General features: G+C 44.8%; 1 protein-coding gene across 1 annotated transcript in view; it reads left to right on the top strand.

Annotated features, from left to right (window-relative positions):
* The window catches only part of ARHGAP42 (Rho GTPase activating protein 42), a 178,406-nt gene that overhangs the window by 54,408 nt on the left and 111,258 nt on the right, over positions 1 to 12,740 (top strand). The window contains exon 3 of the mRNA XM_079973564.1: positions 7,695 to 7,756. Coding sequence (XP_079829690.1) covers positions 7,695 to 7,756 — 62 coding nt within the window. The remainder of the gene's footprint in view (positions 1 to 7,694; positions 7,757 to 12,740) is intronic.

A 12,740-nucleotide genomic window follows, 5' to 3' on the forward strand; every position in this document is an offset into this window, starting at 1 on the left:
TGCCATTGTAACTACCCAACCTCCCAAAATTTCAACACCTCTTGCGATGGTGTGACCCCTTTCCGTTTTAACAGTACAAATTCTACAAACATCCACCACATCTCCTCAGAATCATTTCTCCTGCATATTCCCTGTCTTACCATAATGGCACATATTAATATAGCTTTAATAGCTCTATCCCACACCTCTTCATACTGAGCTGCACTTTAGGTCCCAACTTCATCTGCCTACCTCAGGTTACAGACGCTTCAGGTTACAGACGCTTCAGGTAACAGACTCCGCTAACCCAGAAATCGTACCTGGGGTTAAGAACTTTGCTTCAGGATGAGAACACAAATCACATGGTGGCAGCGGGAGGCCCCATTAGCTAAAGTGGTACCTCAGGTTAAGAACAGTTTCAGGTTAAGAATGGACCTCCAGAACGAATTAAGTTCTTAACCCGAGGTACCACTGTACTTTGGTTTTCAAACGCCTTGGGAGTTGAACGTTTTGGCTCCTGAACAGTCGAAAACTGGAAGTGATTGTTTCTGTTTTTGAATGTTCTTTGGAACCTGAACATCCGGCGCGACTTCCGTGGCTTCTGAATTGAAGCAGGAGCTTCCTGCAGCCAATCAGAAGCCACGCCTTGGTTTCCGAACGTTTTGGAAGTTGGACGGACTTCTGGAATGGATTCGGTTCAACTTCCGAGGTACCACTGTACTGTTCTTAGCGTACAGCAAAGACTGGTCCTCATGTCTCCAGCATGGATTGCCCAGGTTGGATTGGAAAGCTTGAGAAGAAGGCCATGGCACATGGTGAATGCGTCTGCCGGATTGACCAAGGCTCCCCAAGACTGATTAACCTGTCTGATGTCTTGCTTAGGAATGTGTTTGTGAACTTTGAAAAGTTGTGACTCAGAAATAAATGTGTAGAGGTGGGAAGAGGGAGAGAGCGAGAGAGCAAACAGTCGTTGCTCCAACCTTCCTAGGTGACGTGAAGTCTGTGTCACCGGATAAATGGTTAGGAACCAACTAGAAGCTGGTGGCAACGCCCACAAGTAAAAGTGCAACTTGCATGACGAGTACCAAATCATGCTGTGGTTAAAACCAACTTGTTTCCACAGAGATATAATCTGGAAGCATTTTGTCTAGCTGACTTTACAAGATACTCAACTGTTTTACAAAGTACTTGCCTGAATATGAATGCAAATGCAAACAATATGTTCCTTACCATCTTTACTGCAAATAAGTGTGGCGCCTGCCAGTTGAAAATATTAAAAGTTGGTCCAGCGTGAATTGTATATCTGAGCTAATGTCAGATTTACGAGTGCTGATAATGATGATGATGATGATGATGCTGGTGCTGTGTGTAATTTTACAACGGGTGATTTATTAGACCATACTTTATGTTTACCATTCGCACATTGGTTAAGGATTCAACATTGGTGGAGTTTAAAGTTCAGAATTACAGAACTGGGGATAAGTTGTGGAAATTGGCCGGGGGCCTGAGGGGGTGGGTTATTATCCAAAAAGGGTGTGTTTTGCATGCTTGGTGGACCTGGGGGTTTCCACATAGGCAAGCTGAGGGTCTCGACTGACATACCATCAAAGCATCCATTGTAGTAAGCAGTCTGAAACTTAACACATACGGACCTGACTTAAGCTGCTGGGACCATTTGAACACCCGATTCTAAGAGACACTCCTTTCCCTAATGGTCCCTCGATAACATTTAGATGCAGTGTTCCTGCGTAAAATGCAAAATAATTGCTGGTAAAGAATTAGTGGTTATGCTTGCAAAGTATAAGAGGAGCTGTTTTCTAAATCACCAGTGTTGCAACACAATGTAGAAGTTCATGCAAGTTCGGTCTCTCTCTCTCTCTCTCTCTCTCTCTCTCTCTCTCTCTTTCTCTTTCTCTTTCTCTTTCTCTCTCTCATTCCTCCACCCCCGTTTTGGAAAGCAAAAAAGCCAACCTGTCCAAATATTGACTGCATAAATTTCAGAAACCTTTCCTCCCCGTTTCTGTTTTCTGACTTACCATTTTATCTTGTTTTCATTTACCCCCAATTTTTCCCCTTGTTGTGTTCATCAGACTCCCACATCATAGCATTTGTTCCATATTTTATTTGGAAATTAAATGTTGTTCCCAAAGAGGCTTCCCAGAAATACGTTGAGCTCCTGTAATGTTTATTTTCCTGATAAAACCTGCCTTTGTTCCCTTGACCCTTTCCATACCAGAGTGGATGGATTTTTTAAATATCAAGAGGACTTGAATCATGGTTCTTCAACTGGTGGGTCAAGACTCCTAATGTGCCTTGACCTCAGCTGGATCACACCACCACAATCTCCCTTTTTCATGTGCTTGACTTTCTTCCGAAATAGCATAAAAGGCAGAGATAAATGGGGGTCAGGTAGGAACGTTGACAGAGTCCCTTTATTTATAGCAGATGCAAAATACTTTGTGAAGTCTCATGGTCTCATCCATGCAGAACAAGGTGCACTTTCCAAAATTCCCTCTTCTGTACAGTGGTACCTCGGGTTACATATGCTTCAGGTTGCATACGCTTCAGGTTACAGACTCTGCTAACCCAGAAATAGTGCTTCAGGTTAAGAACTTTGCTTCAGAATGAGAACAGAAATCGTGCTCCGGCGGTGTGGCGGCAGCGGGAGGCCCCATTAGCTAAAATGGTGCTTCAGGTTAAGAACAGTTTCAGGTTAAGAACGGACCTCCGGAACGAATTAAGAACTTAACCTGAGGTACCACTGTATAACTACAAAAACACAGGAGACCTGCCCTCCTTTGTACAGTGGTACCTCGGGTTAAGAACTTAATTTGTTCCGGAGGTCCGTTCTTAACCTGTAACTGTTCTTAACCTGAGGTACCACTTTAGCTAATGGGACCTCCCGCTGCTGCTGCGTGATTTCTGTTCTCATCCTGAAGCAAAGTTCTTAACCCGAGGTACTATTTCTGGGTTAGCAGAGTCTGTAACCTGAAACATCTGTAATCCTGAGGTACCACTGTATATGGTCATCCTTGAAGACAAGAGGAGAATTTGGGGCACAAAAAGTAAATTCTAAGAGGTTCTAATATTGTAGCTCAGGATTGAATGTAGGTCCTGGGTCTAGCCAAGCTAGGAGACTCTGGACCAAAATTTTTGATTTTAAATTGCTAATAAAACAAGCAGTTCAAATAAATCTGCTGGTTTTCGATTTAGAAATTCATATGTTTCCTCAATATGTGAGGGTGCAAACTGGTTGGTATTACAAGAATAGCATATTGGTTTGTGGCTGAATTGAGATGTTGCATGATGGAGGAGCATGATTAAAACCCTTTGGCTGTGCAGCCACACTATTTAAAGGCCTCTTTGGTCTAATCAAAGGTCTGTGTAGACCAGCACCTTGTTTTGCCCAGTAGCCAAGCAGATGGACCTGGGAAGAATGGGACCTCTCCTGTAGTTGTTCCCCAGTATTCAGAGGTGTGCTTCCAGTCCTGGTGGCAGATGATTCTCATTATGACTAGTAGCCACTGATAGCTTCCTTCCTACATGAAATGGTCTAACCCCACCTTTAAAGCAGCATCAGGTAGTTGCCACCACCGTATCTTCCAGCAAATTCCATAACTAGTTTTACTATCCGCTGTGTTAAGAAGTGCTTCCTGTTGCATGTCGAGATTCCCAGGCCACCCCCCAATAACTCACACATCAATTTTGGTTTGGGTTTTTGGCACGATTTTGGCCACAACTTTATTTAAATACACACATGTGAGTGGTTGCCTAGGCATTGGTTCAGACTATCTGTCCTTGCCCAGGGGACAGAACTGACTTCTGGATCCCAGCGAAAACCAGTGCGGGAAACAAATTTTGGGGAGAAAATAAAGCTGGGCCTCAGTCCCTCACTTCTCCCCTCATGCTCCTGGTGGCTTGCACGGCCCAAGTCCAATGCCAGGGACAAGGACGAAAAGAATGGCAAGCCCCTGGATTCCTTTAACGGAATTCCCTTTCCGCACCACCATTGGAGGGGTAGGCACTTACCCCTCCACCAACCAATTTGAACCAATGCCTAACCGCCAACCTTACAAGTTGTGATGATTTGCTATGCAGCAGGCAAAACCAAATGGCACCAGCCAATCAGCCAAATGGACAAATTCCTACCAGGCCCCTGCTCCAAAGCAGACGACCCCATGACAGGCATAGCAAGGTCAAGCGAACAACCCCCCCAATACAGGGATGGTGGGCGGGTGATCTGGTGCAAGCAGGCAAGAGAACATTCAAAGTTGGGCGACTAGTATTTAAAACCTCTGACTCCTCCTTCAAAATTGGTAACAAGCAGTTCTCCCCAGCGACCCAATTAACCAATTCACTGCCTGGGTCCCTCCATAAATCCGCCCAGCAACAATGGGGTGGCTTGTATACCCCACCGCAACATGTGCTCTCTGCTAGGGAGAACACGTTTTGCTGGACCCACCACTGAGCTTCATCTGACCCCAGATTCTTGTATTAATAAGAGAAGGGAGCGGTCTCTCTATTTCTCCACTTCTCTTAAATTTCCTTTCCCCTCCTCCCAAACATTCTAACCTTTCCTAACAGGGGCGTTGTTCTGATTTCTTTGTATGCTTCAGGATTACTGTACTTTTCCGGGTATAACACGCCCCCGTGTATAAGACAGCCCCTATTTTTTGGGACTCCCAATTAAGGAAATGGGGGGGGGGAATTGCCCAGAGTTGTTGAGCTTTCTTTGCGGGGGGGGGGGGGATTGCCGACAATCACTCACCCGCCTGACAGCCGCTGACAATCGCACGCATGGCCAAAGATAGCAGTCGTCTGCCGCAAGCAGCCGAAAATCGCCTGCCCAATTGCCGCAGCCAACAATCACCTGCCCAAACGCCGCTGACAGTCTTCTGCTTGCGGCTGCCACCAATTGCCAGTCTCTCCCCCCCCATGCACTATCCGTATATAAGACAACCCCCAATTTTAAACCTTTATTTTTAATTTTAAAAATCTCGTCTTATACACCAAAAAGTACGGTATATCTGTTATGGGATAAGAGGCAGATTTCTCTTTGGTTCTTTCTCTTCTTGTAGTGCGACATTAAGGAAAAGCCACTCATGCTGCAATCCCATGGATTTGCAAGTTAGGAGCCTATTAAGCTGCTTTATAGAATGACAGAATTGTAGAGTTGGAAGGGACCACAAGGGTCATGTAGTCCAGGAATCTGCAGGAAAGCAGGAATCTTTTGCCCAACGTGGGGCTCGAACCCACGACCCGGAGATGAAGAGTCTCATGCTCTACCACTTGAGCCATCTCAGTTCTACGTAGAGAAGTCAGCCAATTGGTCCATCTGATTTAATATAGCCTGCTGACAGAAGCTCTAGAATTTAGTATACAACACCACCTGTGTACATGGTGCCGGTCCAAGAACAGATATGGCATAGGCAGACTCAGCCCTCCATATCTTTTGGGACTACAACTCCCATCATCCTTGACCACTGGTCCTGTTAGCTAGGAATGATGGGAGTTGTAGTCCCAAGACATCTGGAGGGCCAAGTTTGCCTATGCCTGGATATAGAGGAAGGCGGAATGATAGGCAGGGTAAGAATGTAATTATTTTGATTGCACCTACTTGGACATAGTTATAATAAAAGGTAGGGCAGACGTTCCAGAACTACAACTCCCATCAGCCATAGCAAGCATGGCCATTGGTCAGGGCTGAGGGAGTTGTGGTTCAGAAATATCTGGAGGTCCAGCTTTTTCATTGCTTGCTGTTTTTATGCTTGTTCATTTCGCTCTTACGCTTTCTTTTTTCTTTTAATTTCCCATGAAACCTCTTTTTCCCCTGACGGTCTGCTGTTTGTATTTCTACTTTAATTGACCCAGGAAACGGACATGCCATTCCTATCCCGACCCCCCCCCTAATTTTCCTGCAGTGTCTTATTTTGTCTAATTTATGTTGTGTGCCAATGGGCTGGAATTGCCCTCTGTTTTTGTTTCGCTAGGGTGCCTAGTAGATTTTAGGCACTCTCAAACTAACAACAGGCTCTTGAAACAACAATAGCAAGGCAAAGTGCTTAATCGAGATACTTAATCAACCTTGGGTTTATGTGTCATTCTGTTTTGCGTGTTGTTTTCCATCCTTCGTGCTCGACTCCTGCGGGTTGCCAGCCTACCATTGAATGGAATGTGGCCTTATCCTCCAGTGCTCAGAAGAGAGCACCTCTTGATTAGAAAAACAGATGATTGCGCACTTCAGAGAATGAATATAAATGATATTTTCTTGGCCAGAATATATCCGCCGAGGAGACGGAAACTGCCTCGTTCTCCTTAGATGCTGTTTCTTTGCAGTAATCAAATAAATTCAGGCAGGAGCATTTGGCAAGGAGTCTTCTCTCGCTTGGTACCATTTTTGCTGGTGTACATGGCACTTGAGTTACGTATAGGAAGAATGCTGAAAATGGCACTAGGGAGTTGTTCACCTCCCTACCACTGTATGGATGGCAGGTATTCTGTACTGTAGCCGTTATCAACCTGGTTTCCTCCTTATGTTTGGGACAACAACTCCCATCAGCTCCAGCAATGAGCATGTTAGCCAGGGTTGATGGGAGCTGGATAGCTCAGTTGCTTAGAGCATGGTCATTTGAACCAACCTTTCAAAATCCATCTTCTCCCGATTTACAGTGGTACCTCAGGTTACATACGCTTCAGGTTACATACACTTACAGACTCCGCTAACCCAGAAATAATGCTTCAGGTTAAGAACTTTGCTTCAGGATGAGAACAGAAATTGTGCTTCGGCGGCACAGCAGCAGCAGGAGGCCCCATTAGCTAAAGTGGTGCTTCAGGTTAAGAACAGTTTCAGGTTAAGAACGGACCTCCGGAACAAATTAAGTACTTAACCTGAGGTACCACTGTATATTCTGTCTCCTCTCTTTAATCAAAAATATCCTAATCTGCAACAAGGAGGAGATCTAATTTGCAGAGCTTCTGTCGTGCTCAGTTGCTTAGAGCATGGCAATGATAATGGCAAGGTTGCAGGTTTGACCCCTGTATGGGACAGCTGCCTGTTCCTGCATTGCAGAGGGTTGGACTAGATGATCCTTAGGGTCCCTTCAAACCCTACAATCTATGATTCTGTTAAAAAAAACAACCATCTGGAGCATACTAGGTTGGCCAAGGCTGCTGTAACAAGTAGCTGTCCCCCTGCTCTAAACCACGCAGGCAAGGACCAAGAATGCCTGCCTTTCACACAAGAAGAAATGTAGGCTTAAAATTTGAATTCTCCCTACAGGGAAACTGTGGCTTTTTTTGTTTTTGCTTTTTTTATGGCATTCCCAGGGCGAGACTTAACATGTATACCATTTGCAAGGAAGGTCTCCTCACACTGTACAGAGGACAATCTTATCCTCCCGAAACAGGTTTTTGAAGTGTTGAGCATTTGACTTCTGATTTCTGGGCCCTCTTCCTGGAGGCTTCCATTTGTGATGGATTCGTTCCCTCTGGAGAGGTCGGGGGCTTGCACTGTAGATTAAGAAAGGGTTCTTGAGGGTAGTCCTGCGTGACAAATCTAATCCAGTTTCACTGCTGCCGTTTCCCTACCTCAAGGGGGAACCTTAAGAATTCATAAGTGCCACTTACTCCTTGCATGAAGACTAGCAATGACTTTGCAATATAAAATTAATTCATTCTGCCTTGTTGTTTCCAATCCCTGCCCTCTTCTCTCATAGCCCAGTCACTGAAGGAGTTTGCCCGGTTATTGATTGCGGTAGAAGAGGAGAGGAGACGCTTGGTAAGTCTGTTCCTTCAGTGTTTTTCTTCTCCTGGAAAAGCTCCTGTTTTTCATTCATGTTTATGGAAATCTCAGCACGCAAGAATCTGGGTTGTTGTTGTTGTTGTTGTTTTCACTGCTTCCTGACAAACCCCAGATGAATGCATTATTGGGAGTTCTGCACATTTTGCAACATTGACCTTAACATGCCTTCTACCATAGTGGGTGCCCTTGAATGCCAAAGTGTGGTCTGTTCATCCCAGATGCATACAAGAGATGGTTGTTGAGCTGCTATTTAGGACATGGTCCATGACGCAACAAACTTGCAAAAGCAAGCAGGCCTAGGTTTGGTTTGAGCCTGGACAGAACATCACTCGCTTCCTCTGGGGAAGGCAGGGTTAGAAATGCACTCAATAAAATATTGAACTGAAGAGAACTTGCTTACAACAGCCACTTCATTAATATTCTACTAGAGTATGAAGGTATCTGGAAAGGTAGGCTTTGGGGAAAGTTGCGCCCTAAACGCTAAATACAAAATAAAACAAAATGTACATTTCAAGACTTAAATTCAAGTTCTCTTTCAAATTCCAGACTTTTAGATTTCTTTTCTTTTCTGAAATGATGCTCAGCTGCAGCTTAGGGCGCAGAACTATGTAGCTGCTTGTCTTCTTATAAAATGGCTCAGTTGGTTATCACCTGGAGCGGATAAGGCCAAGGTTGCAGGTTTGATCCCCATATGGGACAGCTGCATGTTCCTGCATTGCAAGGGATTGGGCTAGATGAACCTCAGGGCCCTTCCAACTCTACAGTTCTATGATTCTGAGATTCTTCCTCCTGGTGCGAGTGCCTACACTGGGAATTTGTGTGGCTAGTGTTCCGTCTTCAGACCACATACATTTGATCCTGTTTTCTAGACTTCAACCATAAGTGAGTATCCTTGCTGAAGATTACTTCTGGGAAAGGGAATGGGTGACAGGTGATCGCCCAGATTCTCAACCTAACTTTTCCAAGCGTCTTCCTAATCAGTCTCTTAATCTTAAGCCAAGAAAGAGTATTCTCTATAAGATTGAATAACAATATAGAATCAAGACTTTGAGATTAGACCACTGAAGAAGCCCTGAAAACTATCTTGGGAGTGTGCTACCCTCAAGCCCCAGTAAAAGAGCCCCATTGGGGGCGAACAGCGGCCTCTTGATTACTTGGACTGCCAGGGCGAAACAGGTGCAAAAAGCCAGCACCCTGTCTACAACTTCATTAACATCTACCTACAATTCCACTAGCATCTCTCCGTATTGTGAATAACACCGAACTTACCTTTTGTTGGTATCTTCATGAACTTATCTGAAAGACTGAGTTAAGCATTTGAAAAATCTATTGGAACCAGACATTATAAGTTCATCTTAGGTTGGGTAGGTTCAGTATCAGCTACAGTGACTGACAGCTCTTGAGGCTTTCAGGCAGGGATTTAGCCCAGCGCTTATGTGAGGATGCTGGGGATTGAATGTGGAACCTTTGGCATGCAAAGCACCTGTTCTAATACTCAGTTTCAGCTCTTCCCTAGTGAACCACATCTCTGCCAGCTCTTCTGTTGGGTTGTCAGCGGGGGGCAGGGACGACATTCTGTTTATCACAGTTTTATCCCACCCTTTTCCCAAAGTGCTGATGGCAGCATGCCAAATTCTCCTTCTGCTACCCAGTTTTATTCTTGAAATTGCAGCTGAACCAAGCTCTTAGTGGTTCAGACTAGCACCCTTCCGTGGGCCAGATTTGGCCCAAGGGCCTCCAGTTGCTAACCTGCCATGTATGCATCATAGGTAAAAGGTAAAGGTAAAGGACCCCTAGACAGTTAAGTCTAGTCAAAGGTGACTGTGTGGTTGTGGCGCTCATCTCACTTTTAAGCCGAGGGAGCCGGCGTTTGTCTACAGACAGCTTTCCGGGTCATGTGGCCAGCATGACTAAACAGCTTCTGGCACAACGGAACACTGTGACGGAAACCAGAGCACATGGAAACGCTGTTTACCTTCCCGCCACAGTGGTACTTGCACTGGCATGCTTTCAAACTGCTAGGTTGGCAGAAGCTGGGACAGAGCAACGGGAACTCACTGCATTGCGGGGATTCGAACCGCCGACCTTCTGATTTGCAGGCTCAAGAGGCTCAGTGGTTTAAACCACAGCACCACCCATGTCCCTATGCATCATAACTAGTTGTGTGATAAAGGTTTCTTTTGTTCAAGCAGCCCACTTCACCATGATTCTATAGTACTAAAACCTGGCAGGCGCTGGTCACCATTCCTCTGTTGCTTCTGAAGTCTATTACAAGCTAAAGTTTAACAGGAAAGCTTTCAAACAAGGGAGTAATTATTTTCAAAGTCCAGGAAGAACGTTAAAGTCTGCAAGCTATATACATATATAGTGAACTATCAGACTCCTTAAATATCCAGCATTCTTTCAGCTCATAGTTTTCCTTTTACGGTAATGGCATTGAAACGTGAAATTTTAAATGGGGAATCTATTAACCTTAGCGAGGTGCTTGCAGTGACCTTTTAAGTGAGAGCACATTTTAACTTTGACTTGCATGAAGAAAATATAATAAAAAGTCTTATCTCCAATATAAAGCCATCGGAACACCAAAGCAAAAGTTCAGATCGTCCTCTCCACCCTCTCCCAACTTCTTTGTCAAGGATGCTTGTTAGCCTGCAGGGAAGGAAAAATGCAAACTACGCTTCTTGCGATGGTGATCACTGTTAGCTCAGCATTCTCCTGCAAAATCCAGGATGTATTTTCACAATTCGCCCACCTTTTTATGCTTCAAGCCTGTGAGGCAGGTTGGACTGCAAGTCCAAAAGTTACCTGGTAAGCTTTGTGAGAATTGGAAATCGCATCTCTGTAGCCTGACACCCTAACAACTGTACCACGCTGTTTCTCTGTTGTACGTGTCAGAGATGTACAATGAATTTAGGTCTGGATACAATTCTTCAGGGACGCGGGTGCGCTGTGGGTTAAACCACAGAGCCTAGGACTTGCTGATCAGAAGGTCAGTGGTTCAAATCCCCGCAACAGGGTGAGCTCCCGTTGCTCGGTCCCAGCTCCTGCCAACCTAGCAGTTCGAAAGCACGTCAAAGTGCAAGTAGATAAATAGGTACCGCTCCGGCGGGAAGGTAAACGGTGTTTCTGTGTGCTGTTCTGGTTCGCCAGAAGCGGCTTAGTCATGCTGGCCACATGACCCGGAAGCTGTACGCTGGCTCCCTCGGCCAATAAAGTGAGATGAGCGCCACAACTCCAGAGACGGTCACGACTGGACCTAATGGTCAGGGATCCCTTTACCTTTACCTTACAATTCTTCAACGCCATGCAAGCAGTCATTTGACTTTAAAACAATGGTTCTCTAAATTATCTCTAAATTTGTCTGGCAGGGCAAAAAGCCCAGAATTAAGTTTAAAATATTAACTGATGCTAAAGAAAGAGGGGGGTTTGCCCTGCCAGACTTAAGGTTGTATTATGAATCAGCAGCTTTTTGCTGGTTGAAAGATTGGCTGCTTCTTGAAAACACTGATGTTTTAGACTTGGAAGGATTTAACAATGCTTTTGGATGGCATGCGTATCTGTGGTACGACAAGGTTAAAATTCACAAGAATTTCAAGAACCATATTGTAAGGAAAGCATATAAAGACTTATTAGAAAACAAGACCCCAAGGTGGTTATCACCTATGGAAGCTAAGGCTGTGAAAAGACCCAATATGGAGGTCAAATGGCCGAAATATTGGGTAATATTAGAAAGAGATGGAGACAACTGGAGATTGCAGAGTATGGAGAAACTTAAAGATAAAGTGCGAGATTGGTTACATTACGCTCAGATTAAAGAGGCTTTTAAATTGGATAAAAAGTTAGGATTCCAGGTGGAAAAATCGAAATTGGAAACAGAACTGTTAGAACCTAAGACTAAATTACTTTCAAGAATGTATAACTTGCTGCTGAGGTGGAATACACAGGATGAAACGGTTAAATCAGCTATGATAAAATGGGAACAGGATATCGGGTATAATATTGTGTTTGCTGACTGGGAAAAGTTATGGACTACCGGTATGAAGTTTACGGCATGTAATGCCTTGAAAGAAAATATTATGAAAATGATATATAGGTGGTACATGACCCCAGTCAAGCTAGCTAAAATATATCATCTGCCAGATAATAAGTGTTGGAAATGTAAGGAAACTGAAGGAACATTCTTTCACCTCTGGTGGACTTGCCCTAGGGTTAAGGCTTTCTGGGAAATGATATATAATGAGCTGAAAAAGGTATTTAAGTATACCTTCCCTAAGAAACCAGAGGCCTTCCTTTTGGGCATTGTTGGCCAGAGGGTGTTAAAGAAGGACCAAACATTATTTATGTATGCAACAACAGCAGCAAGGATACTTGTCGCCAAACATTGGAAAACTCAAGATTTGCCCACGCTAGAAGAATGGCAGATGCAACTGATGGACTACATGGAGCTAGCAGAAATGACCGGCAGAATCCGAGACCTGGGAGAAGAAGCAGTGGAGGAGGATTGGAAGAAATTTAAGGATTATCTTCAAAAACACTGTAAATTATATGAGTGTTAAGAAGGATGAGAGATTTGAAAATAACAGGGCACCATAAAGTTAGCTGAAAAGATTATGAGAATGAGTGAATTTCATGAGAAAGACAAATTTTGAATGAATATCATGTTAAAACTGGGACGCAGGTGGCGCTGTGGGTTAAAGCCCCAGCGCCTAGGGCTTGCCGATCGAAAGGTCGGCGGTTCGAATCCCTGTGGCGGGGTGCGCTCCCGCTGCTCGGTCCCAGCGCCTGCCAACCTAGCAGTTCGAAAGCACCTCCGGGTGCAAGTAGATAAATAGTGACCGCTTACCAGCGGGAAGGTAAACGGCGTTTCCGTGTGCGGCTCTGGCTCTGGCTCTGGCTCTGGCCAGAGCAGCGATGTCACGCTGGCCACGTGACCCGGAAGTGTCTCCGGACAGCGCTGGCC

Source organism: Podarcis cretensis (genome assembly GCF_951804945.1).
Source record: "Podarcis cretensis genome assembly, chromosome: 4".
NCBI classification, from domain to species: Eukaryota; Metazoa; Chordata; class Lepidosauria; order Squamata; family Lacertidae; genus Podarcis; species Podarcis cretensis.